Source organism: Theobroma cacao, chromosome 5 (assembly GCF_053813885.1).
Source record: "Theobroma cacao isolate CCN51 chromosome 5, ASM5381388v1, whole genome shotgun sequence".
NCBI lineage: Eukaryota > Viridiplantae > Streptophyta > Magnoliopsida > Malvales > Malvaceae > Theobroma > Theobroma cacao.
Window position 1 is genome coordinate 39,580,227 of NC_142643.1, and position 19,370 is coordinate 39,599,596.

At 33.4% G+C, this 19,370-nt stretch overlaps 2 protein-coding genes and 1 pseudogene across 3 annotated transcripts; 2 read left to right on the forward strand and 1 right to left on the reverse strand.

Moving 5' to 3' along the window:
• Nucleotides 1–632: 632 nt before the first annotated feature.
• Nucleotides 633–7,560, reverse strand: LOC18599467 (cleavage and polyadenylation specificity factor subunit 1-like; annotated as a pseudogene). The gene is made up of 14 exons (XR_016026375.1): nucleotides 7,312–7,560; nucleotides 6,799–6,894; nucleotides 6,618–6,668; nucleotides 6,254–6,348; nucleotides 5,565–5,761; nucleotides 4,638–5,390; nucleotides 4,124–4,204; nucleotides 3,972–4,037; nucleotides 3,798–3,875; nucleotides 2,874–3,103; nucleotides 2,369–2,500; nucleotides 2,106–2,254; nucleotides 1,667–1,886; nucleotides 633–759 (listed from the first exon to the last, which is right to left on the reverse strand). The product of XR_016026375.1 is annotated as a cleavage and polyadenylation specificity factor subunit 1-like (transcript).
• A 4,175-nt stretch (nucleotides 7,561–11,735) lies between these two features.
• On the forward strand, nucleotides 11,736–16,496 carry LOC18599468 (beta-amylase-like). The gene is made up of 7 exons (XM_018122071.2): nucleotides 11,736–11,890; nucleotides 11,999–12,397; nucleotides 13,930–14,094; nucleotides 14,210–14,473; nucleotides 14,561–14,773; nucleotides 15,712–15,945; nucleotides 16,070–16,496. Exons 1-7 carry the CDS (start codon nucleotides 11,816–11,818, stop codon nucleotides 16,220–16,222), a joined length of 1,503 nt encoding a protein of 500 aa, XP_017977560.2. The 5' UTR covers nucleotides 11,736–11,815; the 3' UTR covers nucleotides 16,223–16,496.
• Nucleotides 16,497–16,973: 477 nt separating this feature from the next.
• LOC18599469 (acetylajmalan esterase 1-like) lies at nucleotides 16,974–18,953 on the forward strand. The gene is made up of 5 exons (XM_007029457.3): nucleotides 16,974–17,470; nucleotides 17,715–17,927; nucleotides 18,036–18,187; nucleotides 18,275–18,548; nucleotides 18,636–18,953. The coding sequence occupies exons 1-5, from the start codon at nucleotides 17,194–17,196 to the stop codon at nucleotides 18,878–18,880; spliced, it is 1,161 nt and encodes a 386-aa protein (XP_007029519.3). The 5' UTR covers nucleotides 16,974–17,193; the 3' UTR covers nucleotides 18,881–18,953.
• Nucleotides 18,954–19,370: the final 417 nt, after the last annotated feature.

Here is a 19,370-nt window from a genome sequence, read left to right on the forward strand (position 1 = left end):
AAAAGCACCATTGTGCCATTTTTACACAATAGGAACGCTATGTCATGTATTTTAAATATCTAATTTGCACCATTATACCTTCGATTAAATAATAGGAATGCACTATATGCTCAAATTTGAAATTCATATATTGGCACCATTATACCGTAATGTATAATAGGAATGCCACATACCCACACCTTAACGTTCTTTATGTCTATAAGCACCGTTGTACCATAATTGCACAATTTGTAAGCCATATCAAGTAGTTTAAATGTATAATTTGCACTATTATAACTTCAATCGTATAATAGAAATGTACCATATACTAAGATTTCAAATTCACACATTGACACCATTATACCTGAGTGTATAATAGGAATGCCCAATGCCCACACACTTAAAAGTTTTTTCTTTCTATAAGCACCATTGTGCCATTATTACACAATAGGAATGCCATGTCAAGTATTTTAAATATCTAATTTGCACAAAGTACACCATATAGGCACCATTATACCTTATTGTATAATAGGAATGCCATATGCCCACACCTTAAAAGTTTTATTATTTCTATAATGCCCACACCTCAAATTCACATATCGACACCATTATACCTTAATGTATAATAGGAATGCCACCTATTCATTCTTTAGTCACATGGGTTGCAAGAACTTATCCTCAAATGAAGTAGAAAGCATCTGGAATCGCAAGAACTTAGTCACATGGGCACCAACATGTAATTCAGCCCTTGAAAGAAGCTTCTGTCCCTTCAAACTTTGTCTTTTTTTGTTGAGATTATTCCAAAGCCTCTTTTGGACGAGTGTTTGACGTTGCCATCATTCAAGGAATTCCAACAGGATGTACTTGAGTGTTGGAGACCTAGTGAGTTTTGCAAGGTGCTGGTTCTCCACTACAAGTATGTTTATGGTTTGGTTTGGGATTCACTGGAATTGGATATTTGATTTGGCTAATTTTTGTGTTGAAGAGTAAGCTTCATGGCTGCAGCTGAAATGAGTTGAAGTTTGCACTTTTGATATTGATTGAATCATATTTGGTATTGATGCGACACGATCTTTGATTGTAGGTTGAACTGATGTATAGGATTTGTCATGAACCCTTATTTTTTTTTTTGTGGAAAGGGTTTTTTGTATAGGGAAAGGTTGGGATACTTTTGTTTTGTGTTATTTTTGCAAAGCCTAGACTTTAAGTTGATATGGGTTAAGATAGTAACTTAAAATCTAGAGCTGATCTTGTTTTCTTACAGGGAATTGTTTATTCCTTGCTGATGAATGAAATGCTTAATTTTCAAAAAAAAAAAGAAAAAACTAGCAGAATAAAAAAGGAATGAACATATTAATGGTTCAATAAATACCTCAAACAGTGTGAAGCCTAATGACAAATTACAGAGTAAACCTCAGCTAGATGAAGTTAAGACCTTTCAACTATAGAAATGGTAGTCAACAATCATAGTGTCTAAAAGATGCCTAGAATTTTAACACTAAACTAATTGAATAACAACATATTCTGATGTTGTATCATCCATGATTTCTTTGTAATTCTTTGTACCCAATCACTAGCTACACCTAAGCCAAACAGCATTAGATAAAGGGGCAGGGAGGGAGGGTTTGAACAAGGTAAAAAGCTCATTATATCGAAAATAATTACTACAATATACACATAAATTTACAACAAAAAAATTGCAAAAAAGATGGTAGTACTAACCTGAATATTCTTTTTTTCATCTGAAACCATGAGACTTAATGTACCTCCGTCAATTAAAAATTCTGTTGGAAAACAATCATGGGAGCCAAATCCTTGGCCAATAAGCTAAGTTGAGCACCCTGTTCATTCCTACTAAGAAAGTATAAGCTGTTGTGAACATCACCAAGAAGGATAAAATTCTTGACCTGCAGTTGATTTATACGTATTAACTAAAGAATGCATTAAAATGAAGCGAAAAAAGGCAAAAGGCTACCAGGAACCATTTTCAGTCTGCAAAGAGTTTAAAACTGCATCTATAAAAATTAAAATAAAATAAATAAGATGGACACAAATAAAGTCAGATTGGTATCCAGGCTTTTCACCTAGAGCATGTCATAAAGATACTGAAGTTAAGTAGCACTTACTATATTTAAGCTCTCAACGTATAATGGTGGAGCATCATAAAATAATTATGCAGAATAATTTTAGGACCAGAAGCTATCAATAGATGACCTTGAAGGGAGGCTAAAGCAGATATAGCACCTTTTAGTTCCTTTGAATAAACCTCTGACACCTAGAGAAGCTAAAATTCAATTTATAACTTCAATGGAGATGACAAACTTCATAAAGCAAAAAGTAGAATAGATTTGGATTAAATAAGTTGAGGTATCAGATAATCCAAAAGTACCAAATTCTGAGGATTATCAGTGTTGCTTGCAATTGAAAACAAAATCACATGTCCTCTCGCTGCAACATCCTCTTCTTGAATGTAAGCAATCCCAACAGCCAAAAGGGATTCATTATCTTTTGTGGTGGTATTCTGCAATAAAGCATTGCATAAATAGAGATCCTTTTGAACTGCAAAAGGGAAATGAGATATCCCAAAAAGGACTTGCTAATTACAATTAGAAAATATCCATGCCAGATTCATCCTATTTCTTCTATTGCCCTTCAAGCCAATACTTATAAATTTGTTCCATCTTTTTGAGAATGAAGAATAAATTAAGCTATGAAGTGTGATACATTCATTATAGTCTCTTTTAAATGCTAACTTTGATAGAAAAGATGCTTGCTGTAAGACTAACACAACATTGTGCATTTCATCATTCATCTAAACTCCCCCTCCTCCAGCAGCATGAAGCACATAAAGCCAAGACTAAAACAACCAGAACAATGGAAAGAACCAAACTTACAAACAGAGTGACCACTCTCACAGTTACAGCATTTTCAGAACTCTGCATTGGTATAGTTGCCTTACTTTCCCAAGGACCACCAGATTTTTAGGTTCCAAAATCCAAACCTCGAACTCATCCACTGTATATGTTCAGTGCAACTCATCAGAACTCAAGTTATGATTGTCCATCTGATGGCCAACTTCTTAATGAACCAGTGACAACAGCATTTGATTAACTGGCTTATGAACCTGCAATTATCAGTGATTAGCATGATACTTCAGGAAACAATGCCTCTCTCCCCCGCTTTTTTTTTAAAAAAAAAGGGATTAAAGATGAAGAGCTCTCGAAAACCCAAAAAGTAAATATATAGAGGCACTAAATCTGTCCTACTTTTATCACTTATACAAAAGAGGCAACCTGGCATTGAAAGGCATCAAGTTTGATAAAAGAATATAAAGACAACTTCATAATTAAAAGTTCATTGAAGTACAGTGCACAAGCTTAGGCAAATTTTACTCCCTAGTTAAAATTCAATTGAAATACATGTATAGCCTCTGATAAAATGCCCAATCACTGGCAGCTAAAACTTTAAGAAGAAAATGAGAAACCATGACCTGTTCATTCTTTAGTCATGATACGTGCTAAAAAGTATAATAAATCTAACCAATTATTCTGAGTAGGAATTATGAAATCAACAGCGTGTTGCTAATAGCATGCATGCATGGTTGCAGAATTCCAAAAGCACAAAGTTTGATAGAATGAATAGTTGTCAACAATGGAAGTTCATTTTCAAATCGTTGGAGGCCAGAAAAGACACAATCAGCATGCCAGTTCTATCCATATGTAGACTATATTAGCTTGTAAAGGTTTAAATAACAAGCACTGTAGATAGTAGTATCATACCAAAAAGAAATAAAGAAGAGGAAGAGTGTATACACTTACAGGAACTGAAACTATAATTGGGTAAAGATTCCTCTCAGCAAAGTAAGTCAGTTGATGTGGAGTGCCCCTCAGTGGAATCTAACCAAGAGATAAAGTTTCTAGTAAGTACAATGACAGAAATAATTTACGAAAAAAAGTGAATTTCTTATTCTTGTAAGGTGGGTTAGGGATCACTTTTTGCACTGGCCAATAGTTGTCATAGTTTGATGCAGATGGCATTTGGAAAATCTTTAGAATACCCTAGAAAAATAAAAAATGCAAAAAAGAGTTAGCGCTTTTAGCCAGTATGCAAAAGCCTGTTGCTTCAAAATATGAAAGTACCTAACCTGCGATGTAACATTTATGAACCCATGATTACAGCTGACATTATGAAGAACAGTGGAAGCAACAATAGATCCATCACATAGCTGCAAAAAAAGAAAACAAAGTAAATGAGAGAAGCACACTTGCTCACATAACATTAAGCAACAATTAAGGATGTGACTTTGTCAACAAGTTGGCAGTGTTTTAATATTGATTCGATTCATAGGGTCCTAGATAAAAAATCTAGCAAACATCTTTCTAAACTAGGCAAAATATTAAAGGGCATTTAAATTATTATTTTATTAATAAAAAATGAATTTGCGAAAGAAGATTAAGACAAGGTAGCAAAAAAAAAAAAAATCATCAATTCTCAGACAGGCCAAAAGTCACTCATTCTAATTTTACCAAGTATTTAATCCACAGTCAATTTGAGTCTATTTAAAGAATCACATTTCAAAATTATGCAAAATTTTATGAAAAAAATGAATCTATCTTTAGACCATTAAATTATTTATATCTCATTGTATGAAAAACTACATTTCTGCCCTGTGGATGAACTCAAAGCCATTCTCTGACTACAATAAACCAACCTGGTCTTGAACCAGAGAGGAAGAACCCTTGAGAACCACTAATATTCTTAAAACTTGTAATCCTTTGTGATAAGGTTCCATTTGACATCTCCTCCCTCATGTAAGCATCCAAAGGGGACATGAATAAATCTCAAATTCCTAAGCCTAGAAGCATTAAAATTGCTTAAGCCAACAGAATTTTGTGCAAAAACTGAATCCTCAACTTTAGAACCATTTTCTGAAGTTTCAAATAGGTAAGCATGATAACTGTGATTTACAGACCATCTCTGCATGGCCAACTCAACAACCTTCAGGTTCTGAACATTTTTTTTTCTGCCTTGGCCAGTCAATTCTTCAGAACTTTTATTAATCACTTTCTCAGAATCCCTAGAAGATTCCAGTGTATAGGCATCGACAAGGTGGGTTCTTCCAGATGCAAACTTTTCCACAGAGAAAACACAATTGAAATTTGGCACATCTAATATTTCAAGAGCATCACTCTCATAACAAATGACACAATATATATCCCCTTGATCATGTGGCCTGCCATCAGCACCGTCAATGGACTCCCTGATGCTAGTGGAAAGCCATGCATTGGTACTTGCTTTGCAGAGCCATGGCTCTGGACCTTTATCATGATACAATGTACAGGCAGATACCATTTTCTTTGAGCCTTCAAATGTAGTTGGAGTGTTTATAGAAACAGTGCAAGTAGCAAGATCTGAAACTCAAGGTTAAGCATAAAATCAACAAGAAATCCAAGAATGGAAGCAGTAGGATGCTGTACAGCTTTGTAATACAGTAAAGACAAGAAGTTATGAAGGGTATAGGCCATGGCAAGTAAACAGATTTACAAGTTACGCCCACATTCAAAATCATCTATGATGAAACATACCTCCAACAAGGAGCAGAATGCTTCCATCAGTCATTCTTAGCAATACATAAGGATCAGCAATAAAAACAGATATCACTGTAGAACTCTCAGAACCGGGGCGAGATTCAGAGTTTGGCAATGGAATACTCAGTTCTTGAGTCATAAAAGAACCACCCAGAATTCAAGCACCACATTTGAAGACCTGGATAACTTGACGCCTATAAGTGAACATAATCAGACAAGTACAAGTTAAAAGTAGTGTTTGATGCATAATATCTAATATATTACATGGCTAAATGGAAATAGAAAGGGGAAAGACTGCAATGTTCCAGCACAGAGTTCAAACCTATCAAGCAAGAAAACTCTCTACTGAATAATGGTAATATTCAGTAATTAGCCAAATTAGACAACAATGCCAACTCACTTGACGTTACTAAAAACTCTCAAGACTATACGTTTGAACATAAAATTAATTTAGACCATAAAATGTTTAGTGGGCATGCAAAAGTACTTAATGTGAGAATGGTATAGAAAGGATAAAAGCAGACAGCATTTACTAGCACCCCTTATAAACTATAAATCAAGTAAAAGCACAATATCAACCAAAAGAAAAAACCTAAATGTACAGCATCATTATTCTAGAAAATTTGACAACAAACCAAGGCAATAAACTAATTTCCTGTAAATACAGACCATGTAACTGGTCTCACCTTCCGAACAAATTTCCTGCAGCAATTATTCTTCCTTGAACATAATAGTCTACACTTTCAGTCACTTCTGTCAAAAGATCAGCTGTTTCAAGCACCTGTTCATCCTATGTACACTTTCAGTCTACTAAAATGTATAAGAAATTATTTTAAGTTACAGAAACTTGCTTCAATAAGTTACGCAACATTCCAGGGTTCTGGACCAAGTACTGTTAAGTAAGTCAATGGATTCATAGTCCCGGCTCCTACCTGTCATGGCAAACAAAACCTTAATGAAACAAAGTGGAAATTGATGAGAATCTAAAAATCAGAGGCGAATTTTTGCCAGAAAGAAAAGTAAAAGAATCTACATCGTAAAAACAATTACCTCTGTGTTGCTGCATTGCATCACTGCACGTCCAACCGACACCCAATATTCCTACAAATTTAGCAACAATTAAACTGATTTTCGTTGCCAATAAATAATTTAAAACAATAGTGTAATAGTTGAATGATGCTTACAAAAGCAAAACAAGTGTTGTGAAACTATAGGTTGAAAGAAGCAGCACCTTAATGAGATGTTTACAAACGACAGATCAGGATCAAATTTGTTGAAGATGGGAATTCTCATGCAGCGAAGCCCTTTAGATATAGTGAGTCAGGGACTGCAGGACAGGACCAAGAATGTTGTTATGAATAAGAGCGTTCGCTCTTCAATGGCAGAATTGCAGGTTTGTATAAAATTATTTGAGATCGCTATTTATGTCAATCCAATAAATTTTCATAGCTGTTGTGTAGAGAAAATACTGTTAAATTCACTTATTCTCTTTTGCCTTTCTTTTTTTTTTTCCCTGGAAAAAATTGGATTTCACTTAGACAAAAGAGATCGTATAATCAACCAAAGATACAATGAAAGGAGAACAAGACGACCAAAGATTAATGAGCCCAAACTGAGCAAAAATAAATAAATAAAGTGTAATAGTAACAATAACAATGTAAAAAATTAGTCAAAAAGAAATGTAGGTCCTCTTTTAAAAAAAGAAAAAAAATGAAATGCAAGCAGCAGTAGTAGTTCATGGAACCTGGAGTCTGTGAATAGATTGTTGAAATGTGAGAACAGAAGCTTTCTGCGGCTCGTCGCTGGCGTTTGTCGAGGAATTTTGTTGAATTGAAGAAGTGTTCACCGCAGAGGCGGTTGTTCGACTGAAGCAGCGGCGGGGGCTCAACGGCGGTGGAGCCTTGAGAAGGATAGCGTTCGGCTTAGCGACGCGCAAGAGACAGATGGGAAGCGTGGGGCTTGAGAGATAGCCATGGCTCTGACTCTGGCTTTGTGTTCTGAGACTTGGGTTTTGAAGGAAAATTATGTAGGGATGCGGTTTTGAATTTCACCTGAGCATCTAGTAACGCTCAATACTCAATTAACGGCTATTTCACGTGCTTTTGAAAATTGAAAATGACAAAGTTTTCATATTTATTAAAAAAATTAAAAAATAAAAAACCCTTACAATGCATGAGGTTTTTTTTTTTGTATTTTACCAACTGAAAAAGAAATTGTCTCAAAGAAAAATTGGAAAAAACATAATCGTATCTCATTAATGTTTTCATTCTGAAGATTTTATTAAGTTTTTAAATCCTTGTTAGATTTGTTTTTTTAAAATGCAAATCCTTATTAAATTTGCTCTTCTCCGATATGAACTTCTAAAGGATATTATTATATGAGATTAACCTCAAAAGGATATTTTATTGATTTTTTTGTGAGTTAACTATAGGAAGAATTATTTACATTGAATAGATTTATATTTGTACAAGAGTCCAATAATATAAGTCTATCGCTAAATTTTACAGCAATATCTCCGTCCCCCCCTTTTTTTTTTATCTTTTTCATTTTTTGATTAAATAATATTATTGTTTACTTGCTTTTCGGTATTAAAATCTACTGAGCATCAATATTACAAAATGTTTTCTAAATTTTAATATAAAATACTAAAATTAAATATTTTTAAAAAATTTAAATCCACATAAAAAATTGTTAAAATTGTGTTAGTTAAACAAAAAAAAATTAAACAAAAAGAATCGAATTGAGAAAGAAGAAGTAATAACTTAGATAAAAGGTACAGTTCAACAGTCCCAGGGATAATTTTTTTCTTGAACGTTTAATACTGTACGTAAATGACTTTAACCTCCAAAAGTGTATTAGTATTATATGCTCAATGCTTTTCTTTTTCTATTTTGGGTAATTTTAATTTAATAATGGGTTACACATTAGGAATAGTTATCATCTCTAATGATTGCAGCATTTAATTCCAAATAATTAATAATAATATAACTACAGACAAATTCCAAAAATCATATGATTCTTTTTTCTTTGATATGGATTAAATGATTTTATGAATTAAAATTAATTGACATAATCTAACAATTGTATTTTTGGATAGTAAACAATAATAATATATAAATTAATAGTAAGAATAATAAAATAATAGTGTGACAATCTGTTTAAATTGATTTAAAGTACTGATAAAAAGGGCACAAAAAAGAAACTAAAAATCAATATACCATAAAGGATGGGAGATGATTATCACTTAGTGTATAGTCTAAAACCTTATGTAAGGCAAAAAAAATTAGAACTCCTTGTTTGGTTATTATTTGTTGATCATAGTTATTAATTTTTTTTACCTCTCATTTTCTTTTGAGGATAATAATTTTTCCAAAATATATCCAATTCATATTATAGAGACAGCAAAAGTCAGCAAAATCATAGCATGTAATCTGTTCATCAAAACAATTAATTTGGTGTTTACAATAAGAAATTAAGGTTAAAAAAAATCAAGTGAAAGAGAAAATAACAAAAAACTTTAACTATGTCAATGGCGGTTTCATTTAATAAATATTAGGTTGGTATACGAATACATGAATAAGAAAACATCAATAGTAGAAAAAAAAATCCCGAAAAAATGGTAGTTATTTGGATCCTTTAACCCATTTTTAAAATTTTTTATATTTTCTTAGATACATGAGAAGATATAACCTATTGGGTCAAATCCTGTGGATTTTATTAAAATGAAAATTTAGGAGGAGACTAAATTTCAAACATTTCATGTTTGGATTAATTTAGATTTGATTTCCAAGTCTAATAAAAAAAAAAGATTTGATTACAAATTTATTTAGGTTCGCATTTTGATCTTTGGACTTGAGATGTTCAGATTTGAATGAATAACGTTTTATACATCAAATCTCATGGGTTTATAACAAGTTGTATGGAGCTTTCTGGGCCGAGTCAGTTTTCGGCAACTCTAGTGATTCAAAAAATGATCACTTGCCCAACAATATAGATTTAGGCTAATATTAGTTGTTAACTTATCTAAGATTATGATTTAAGATTTAATTAAATCCCTGCTCCCCTTCGCACTTTGTTTGTATTATGGGGAATGTGGGGAATGGATCGGGCACGATGCTTAGAACTTTCATGCTTTAAATCAAACTCAAGCTAGACTACAAAAAGAAAACAAAGAAGAAAACCTTCGCTCCATTGTTGAAAGTCGGAAAATTGCGTACTGAAAATTAATGCACAACTACCTTACATGTCAGACTGATAAATGTGTGTATGGTACAAATTTGCAGTCGCTTTCGATCCTTGCAGATGTCTTGAATTTGATTGGTTGATGGAAAGTCTTCACATTTGCTATACATTTTCGAGTCGACGCAAACGCCTCAGTTATTATTGCATTTATTGCCGACGAGACAATTTATGGAACAGTGGAAATCCTCAATACTACTTGACTCTAGTTTTCCTTGCTTTCATGATTTCATTTTCTTTCACAGATTTATTAATTTGTTTTTTTTTTTCTGATTTGTATGTTTTGAACTCTCTCTCAATTATTGTTTATTCAATTCTTTATCGTATAAAAATTGATGAGTACCAATTATTTGATGAAAATTTTGTTAGAAATGTTTCTTAAAATATATTAGATTGCTGGAAACATATGAATGATCTGGAAAATTGTATAGGAACATTCTTTTTAATGAGATCTTTATAACAATTATAGCAGTTTTTGTTCGAATGAATTAGTTAGTAGAATCTTTTAATAATTTTGATAAATTCTTGTGTCTCTAAAGCAACAAAGAGTTTAGTAGATGATAAAGATTTGATATAAGAAAGAAACATAACTAATTAGTTAAATTATTTGTTTTATTTTTTTAAAATAAAGGAAGTAAAATAATCAAATTAAAATAAAATAGCGCATGGAAATGAAACTTTCACACTAAATAGAACAGTAGATGGGAGGATATTTGAGAAGCATCGTGCCTATAGAATATTGAAAGGCTAAATTTGTAAGAAAATCTGTTAAACAGTTGAAGTCTCAATATGTATGCATGATTTTCACTTGCCATTCTTTTTCCAAAAGATTTTGAATAATTGAGATCCAATCAGAATTGACTTTTTGATTCATTATTCTCCATTTGAATAGCTTGTACTACACTTCTATTATCCATTGCTAGAATCACTTATTAGTCAATGTTTTACTTTAAAAAAAAATTCATCAATTTAGGAAAAAAAGTTAATTTAATAAATTATGAAAAATATATATCGTTTATTATTTGTGCTTTTAAAATTTGTACTTTTATATATAGAATAGATTTCTCATTTCAATATTAACATTTTTTTATTTATAAACAAGACGTCAAACAAAAATACAATGAATTCACTTGTGAACTCTTTACATGCCTTGTTTTCTTTGGTCTAAGCAATGATGATAATCGTACGAGATTTATTCTTCTTCTAATACTAGAACCATATTTGTAGGACTTGGGCGGGGTGGGGGGTTCAAGGGATTCTTTTAAACCTTTGTCCACCGTTGCTGCTGCTTTCTGCTAGTCAGGCAAGTAGTGTGGGTTGTTGTATTTCTTTATCTTAATTTGTTAATAGTAATGCAAGTGCCTGTGTTGCGAGATATGAACTAGGAGCATGCAAATGTCAACACGATCGACCGTATTAGATAATTACCCTCACTTACTAACAACAGATATAGCTATTTGTTGTGGTTAATCTATTTACAACCGACCCATCTCTTTTTATGATAAATAAAAATATTATACATGGAAGTTTTGGAATCGGAAGTGTTTCAACAGCTGTCGGAAAGAAAGCTTAGTAAGCAGTGTGAGTTGGCTAGCCTGGCACATTCTCAATGATGTTGCCGACTTTATGAATTATGATCTTTTTGAATTAAAGAATTATGATGCGATATGATTTTACTCCAACTTTTGCAAAAGGCGCAGGGGCATGATTCATAACTCTGAGGCCTAATTAACCGTTGGAATGTGAGCCTGACACCTTGCAACTTCTAGCACAAGGTACACATTTTTTGATTTTAGAAAACGACAACACAGGTCCCTCAAGAATCCTGATGAGATTTTGATGCATTTTAACACAAAGATAAGATCTGCAGAAGACTGGACCCGGCCAATAGTTAATGCATTATTGATTTTTCTTGCTTCGTTTTGCCTATAAAAGAGGTGTGATTTCAATGCTAATCAGTGCAATCTCCATTTTACTTTAACTCTAGGATTCCCTTTGCTTAGAAAAACATGGAGGCTCAATCCGCTGTTACAGACAAGAAAAAAATGTTAGCAAACTATGTGCCAATCTATGTAATGCTCCCGGTAAGTCTCAGAAAATCTTCGGTCTTAGTGTAAGCAATATAAATAGCATAATATTTATGCTTATGATCCTATACTAACTAGTCTTATTGCTTTTTTGCACTGTATCAGTTGGGAATCGTTTCAAATGACAATGTTCTTTTAGACAAGGACGGCCTGAAAAAGCAGCTCTTGAAGCTGAAAGAGGCAGGTATTGATGGGGTGATGTCAGATGTTTGGTGGGGAATTGTAGAATCCCCGGGTCCCAAGCAGTATGATTGGAGTGCTTACAGGAGCTTGGTCGAGCTAGTTAAAGAATGTGGACTGAAACTGCAAGCGATAATGTCATTCCATCAATGTGGTGGCAATGTGGGAGATGAAGTCTATATCCCGATTCCGCAGTGGGTTCTTGACATTGGAGAAACAGACCCTGATATCTTCTACACCAACAGGGCTGGTAACCGAAACAAGGAGTACCTCACCCTTGGAGTGGATCACCAGGCTATTTTCAATGGAAGAACTGCTATCCAGGTTAGTTTCATGTGCTACATATTGCATGCTTTTACCGGTAACCCTTTTTCCGAAGGTTCATGTCTAAGTGTGATTTAATGTCACTTATATATTAGGTAGAGCAAACAGTTATTTCGATTAATTCGATTTTAGATATTTAATAATTGAACTAATATTTAAAAATGATCAAAAATCGAATTGAATTTCATAAATAACTGAATTAATCGAAATCGAATTAATTCAATAGTTTGACTCAGTTTTCGAAAATCAAAATTGAGAAATTTTTTTTGTTTGTATATATTTATTTATATTGTACTTTTTTATAAATCAATATTATAAAAATGTTAAAATGATGATAAATAATTAGAATAAATAAGATGGATACTCATACAAATAATAAATAATTAAAAAATATAAATAAAAATAATAATAAATAATTTATGATTTCTTTCTCATGTGAAAACCTCATTATACTTTTATTCAAGTTTGATTTGTTCGTTTAGGGTTTAGGATTTAAGAAAATTTCTAACTAAAACCGAATTGAATTAACTCTAATAACCTAATTACCCGAAAAACGAAAAAAACCAAACTCACTTCTATTCGATTTGATCTTTCGGTTCAATTTACATTTGTACATCCCTACTCATAGATATTACTGTAGCATTCTTGAAAGGTATAGAAAGAATAAGACGGATTTAAGTTGAATAGAAATGAATTTTCGATTGCAAAAATTTATTTGAATCACATAATTATAATATCCAGACACATTAAAAAAACTAGACCAAACTCAAGGACAATTATTCTCGATAGCAACATGTATATGCAACTCAAGACTATAGTGCCAAACTAAAATGGACAAAGTTGAGTAGCTAAGTCAAATAATTTAAAGAAGGTCGTTTTCTTATCTGGATTAAGTCATTATTATTCAATCTCACATGGTTGCAGGTAGGATGATGGCTGGGTAGGTATCGTTGTCTTTGATATTCAATAATTTTGATTCTCTTGCTTGCCTGAAATGTACAAGACATTTCTCATAATTAATTTAACCTCCACAGCACTTTGCAAACTTTTACCAAATATCAGTTGCAAGTTCAATCAGTTTAACGTATTTGGAGAATCATATCTATATATTTGTACCCTAATATGTTTTTCTGATTCGAACCATAATCCAACGGCTATAGGCAATCACCATTATCTAATTTTATTATCATTATTATTGATAAATAATATATAAAAAATCCACATAAAAATGATGGGTTTCAGTTTTCACTCTAATTTGACCAATTAAGTGACTCATCATTTTTTGAAGATAAACTCGACAATTTAACAATTTCGAAAACCTTAAAATCAGTTTAGTTTTGACTTATTATTTATTGTAGAACTTAAAATTTTATTATCTTTGTTTGTAAGCTGTGAGTCACTGATTTAATGTTTTTGAGAAAAAAAATAAAAAATTTAAAATTTTGTACCATTGACTTTGAGTTCCACTATTCCATGATTATCGTTTCTTTTACTTTTCCTACTAATTAAGAAAGATTGTTGATTTAATCTAGATTTATAGCGACTACATGAAGAGCTTCAGGGAGGTAATGTCAGATCTTATTGAAGCTGGAGTGATTATAGATATTGAAGTAGGGCTTGGTGCTGCAGGGGAGCTTAGATACCCCTCTTATCCACAAAGCCAAGGATGGGTTTTCCCAGGCATCGGAGAATTTCAGGTGGCAGTGCTCCTAGACTTTTTCATTAATTCTATGATCCCTTCAAACATATATAAGATCTTGGCAATAAGCTCGGCTTTCGGTTCAGTAACACATTTCATAAAAATTATTGCAGTGCTACGACAAGTACCTCAAAGCAGCTTTCAAAGAGGCAGCCACAAAAGCTGGCCATCCTGAATGGGAATTGCCAGATAATGCAGGGGAATACAATGACACACCTGAATCAACAGAGTTTTTTGGACCAAATGGGACATACCTTACTGTGAAAGGGAAGTTTTTCTTGACATGGTATTCCAACATGTTACTATGTCATGGGGATGATACCCTTGATGAGGCTAACAAAGCTTTCTTAGGCTGTGAGCTCAAGTTAGCGGCAAAAGTATGTCTCACAAACTAGAAAGATCTCAGCTACTTAATAGTACTGATAGTTATCAGTTTAATAATGACCGTTTCAATGTCATGCAAGGTTTCTGGAATTCACTGGTGGTACAAGTCTGATAGCCATGCTGCAGAGCTGACTGCTGGATATTACAATCTGAATGATAGAGATGGGTATCGGCCCATTGCAAGGATGCTTTCAAGGCATGATCGTGCTATTCTGAATTTCACATGTCTCGAGATGAGGGACTCAGAGCAAGATGCAGCTGCCAAAAGTGGGCCTCAGGAACTTGTTCAACAGGTGAATAATTCAGCCATAAGATCGATAACAAGTTATCTTATATATATATCTGCATTAATTGCTACACAATCCAAAAAAGTTGTCGGTGCAGCAAAAAGATGGAACATAATAGTAAATTGCACTATCTGCAAATCGATAACAAGCAGCATGTTCCTCTCACCCCAAAAATTGTCGGATATTATTGATCATCAGAAACAAGAGAGAATATCCTCTTCCCCCCACCCAAAAAATGCCACTTGGACGGCTTTAGTGGTAGGATTAGGTGGTGTTGGATAGAGATCACAGTTATGAGTCTGAATACTGTTCATTACAGCCCATGGAGAGAATATCCTGTTAATGAGAATATTCTTCATTATAGCCCATGATTCATTATTTTTTGTAAGACCATGGAGTTGCATTCTCTCTTCCTTTAATGAAATTCTTGATGATTCAGGAGACAAAAAAATAGTCTGAATACTTTCACTTGTACTAAAAAAAATCGTATATGAATGGAGATATATATGAACGATATATAAATTATTACGTTAAATTAATATCATAATTACTATATAGTTTTATGGGGAAAAATATTAAACTCTTATAACAGGGATTTGTCTATTATCTAGACATTTATAATAAATTAATTTTATTTATGTATTAAGGTGGTCACATTTCTTGATGAGCTATAGGTGGATAAGTTTGAGCTCGGTCTGCGCTGAAGTACAATGACACCTTAAATAAACATGGAAGCACTCCATTATGCTTGTCCAATTATATATACATATATCTTCTTGGCTATAACCCATGGAATGTCAAATCTACTCAAATCAAACGTACAATCTCACAAAAAAAAAAATTAAAATGGTAAAATGCAATTGCAAGCAAATATTTTCACAAACACTATTATGTCAGAATGGAAGAGTCATTGATCCATTTGCATAATGATGTGTGGTTGGCAGGTTTTGAGTGGAGGGTGGAGAGAGCACATTGAAGTTGCAGGTGAGAATGCCTTATCAAGGTACGACAGCGATGCTTACAATCAAATGCTACTAAATGCCAGACCCAATGGTGTGACTGAAGAGGGACGGCCACAGATGCATACGGTGACATATCTCCGTTCATATGATGATTTGTTTGAAGAAGAGAATTTCGAGCTATTCAAGATATTTGTGAAGAAAATGCATGCTGATCAAGTAAGTATACAATCATTTTACATAATTCTTATGGATAAGAATTAAAATCCATTAGCACCTGAATTATGGTTTTCCTTTTTCCCCAAAAATATAACCTTTCAAATCAAAATTTCTTCCATTACAGGAGTACTGTTCAGACCCCAAAATGTATGGTCAGGAATTAGGTCCACTGCAACGCTCGAAGCCAAAGATTCCGATTGATGATCTCCTTGATGCAACCGAGCGACTGGAGCCCTTCCCTTGGGATGAAGAAACAGACATGAAAGTTGATGGCTGATGAACAAAGTTTGTTTTCCAGAAATTTCAAGTGGTTTGAATAATAATAATAATAATAATAATAATAAATTTCGGAAAAAGCTTTTCATCTAAATAAAAGAATCTGCATTTGCCATTTCTGGAGCAAATGTATCTTTCAATAAAATAATAGTAATCAGCTTAATCACCCATGGTGGCACTGGCTGTAAATCCTGAAAATGTAACCTGGTCCTGGACCTATGTTATATATGAGAGCAATTAATAAGGCAATGGCTACTCTGTGTTGCTATTTCTTATCCCGTGGCTTCTTCTCCTTCACATTTAAAATTGTCAGCCAATGATCATGAATCAAGGAGCCATGCTAGCTAGATCGACGACGATGACAAAGAGTCCTTTAACGAATTTAGCTCCAAATTAATAATAATTTAATATAAAATAAGAATTATGAATAAAATTAAATACTACTAATTTTTACCTATATTTTTCTTTATGACGACTATAGATTCGGCGAATTTCTAATTGATTGCATTGGAGAAAGCCTGTCTTTTAAATTCAGTTCTTTAAGTCTGATGGTGACTCGATTTTCCTTTGTTTTTTAGGTCATGGACACTGACTTTTTCTTTTATCTTCCGCTAAGTAGGTTACGGATGATGACTTATTCATCTGCTAGGTAGGTTACAGATGATGACTTATTGAAACTAATCTCTTATAAGTTAATTACTGAAACTTGGTCGTCTTTAACAAACAAAACTTTTGTCATCCCCTATTAAAAAGTAATAAATACATAGATGTCCCATTTGGATGTATTGAATATTTAATGTTAATTTTTATTGCAAAATGTTTCTTTACTGGATTGCCTCTACTTGTTGGCTGTTGCTTTGGTCCATTTATCTGGCCGTTTGTTACTCAGTACTAATGATAAGAATTAACCAAATTTTGTTACAAAGTTTTTCCCTAAAAATTTTGCTAAATAACCAGTAATTTTCTGCATATATGGTTTCTGGGGATCTTTCTCTCAAGAAATGGCTACCACCAAGATATCTTTTCGCTATAGTTCTTGTCTTGGATGTTATTCGATGCAATTATGCATATATTCTTAGCACTTGCAAGTTTGATGCCATACATCAGGTTGGGGATTCGATTTCAGATACCGGTAATTATTTTCAAGAGAACCCTTCATCTGTATATGCCAGGCTACCCTATGGCGAAACCTTCTTCAAGAAGGCAACTGGTAGATGCTCCAATGGCTTGTTAATGATTGATTATCTAGGTAAAAAGATGTTTTTGCTATGCTTATTATTCTTTTTCTTGTGCTCAATGATTGATTATCTGGCATCACCAGTGAGCCATATAACACTAGAATTCATTATTATGAGCTGTGAAATTCATAATTTGCTTAATTATTAACATGAAGATGAATGATTATATCCCATTATTTTTTCGGATTTGGTTAAATTTTACCAGTGTGTTATTATTTCCATATAAGCTGACCTATGTTTTGTACATTCGAACAGCACTATCTGCTGAAATTCCTTTTCTTGACGCCTACTTAAACAAAGATGGGTTATTTGATCATGGAGTTAACTTCGCGGTTGCCGGAGCTACTGCCTTGTCTGTGGAAGTTCTATCCAAGAGAAATATTTCCTCTGTGCCTACCAACAAATCTCTGAGTAATCAACTTGATTGGATGTTTAGCTATTTCAATAGAACTTGTCGCTATGACAAAGGTTAGCATCTCCCCTTACAACAACATTCAAGCAATTATATATATTTTGATCAAAAATGGAATTGACACCCACTTGGGTAGTGGTTTATATGTGTGTTATGTTTGATAGATTGTTTCATCAAAAATGGAAGAGCTCTTTTCATGGTTGGGGAGATAGGAGGAAATGATTATAATTATGCCTTTCAGATAGGAAATTTAACCTTAGAGGAGGTTGAGGCCATGGTGCCCGAGGTAGTTCAAGCCATAAAATATGCTGTCAAAGTAAGCTTCCTTTTAAGAAACATTTGACTCCTATCACTTCTCTCATTGTGACCTTGGTTTCTCATCGTTTCAATTCTCACTGTGCAGAGAGTTATAGGATATGGTGCTACTCGGCTAGTTGTCCCTGGAAACTTCCCCATTGGCTGCTTTCCTGTGTATCTCACTAAATTTCAAACAAATGATACTACTGCTTATGATGACCTTCATTGTCTAAAGTATTTGAATAATATTTCAATTTATCATAACGATCTTCTCCAACAAGCCATCGAGGAGCTAAAAGAAGAACATCCCAATGTGATCATTGTCTATGGTAACTATTACACTGCATTCCAGTGGCTTTTGAGCAAGGCTAATCTGCTTGGTAAGTCTAATTTCTTTTGCATTCATAAGTTTGAGATTGTACCATGAATTGTTCTAGTCATGTTTTGAGTTTGTGGAATTTCATCAGGTTTTGATCCGACGTCGGTACAAAAAGCTTGTTGTGGGATTGGAGGTATATACAACTTTGACCCATCAAGATGGTGTGCAAAATATCCTGAAGTAACAGTCTGTTTAAACCCTGATGAACGACTGAGTTGGGATGGAGTTCATTTGACACAAAGGGCCTACGAATTAATGGCAGCTTGGCTCATCCGCGACATCTATCCGAAACTGCAATGCGAACACACTGTTTTGTACAGTTCTGCTGTCTAGTTTCAGACAAGAACTTGTGGTGTGTAGTCTATTCTTCAAACTCTTTGTTATTGAAACATTCTTCTTTTGGTCAGTCAAGATTTGATTTTCTGCTTCACTTCTCTAATCCTGTTAGGATTACTTTTTACAATGCGGTACAAAACCTATAGACTTGAGTTTTTTCATGTATCGATCTTCACCACAGAAAGCTATAGGCTTTCAAAATTCTAATCTAAATCCAAGAAGGTAATAACGCCAGTCTTTTTTCCTTTAATTTCTATGTTCATTGGAATCATCTGTCATTTGTTCAGATGTTTCGAAAATTTCAAGCAACATGAACTGAATTTTCCTCATCTCATGGTGTTTCATTCAAGTTCATTGCTGTCTATTTGATCCAGATCCACTTTTAATTCCATTACAGAGAAGAGCAAATCGGAAACCAGAGAAAAAAAAAAAAAAAACTATCTGGCTTCTTTAATTATAAATACAACAAAAATAATGTGTTTCGAAT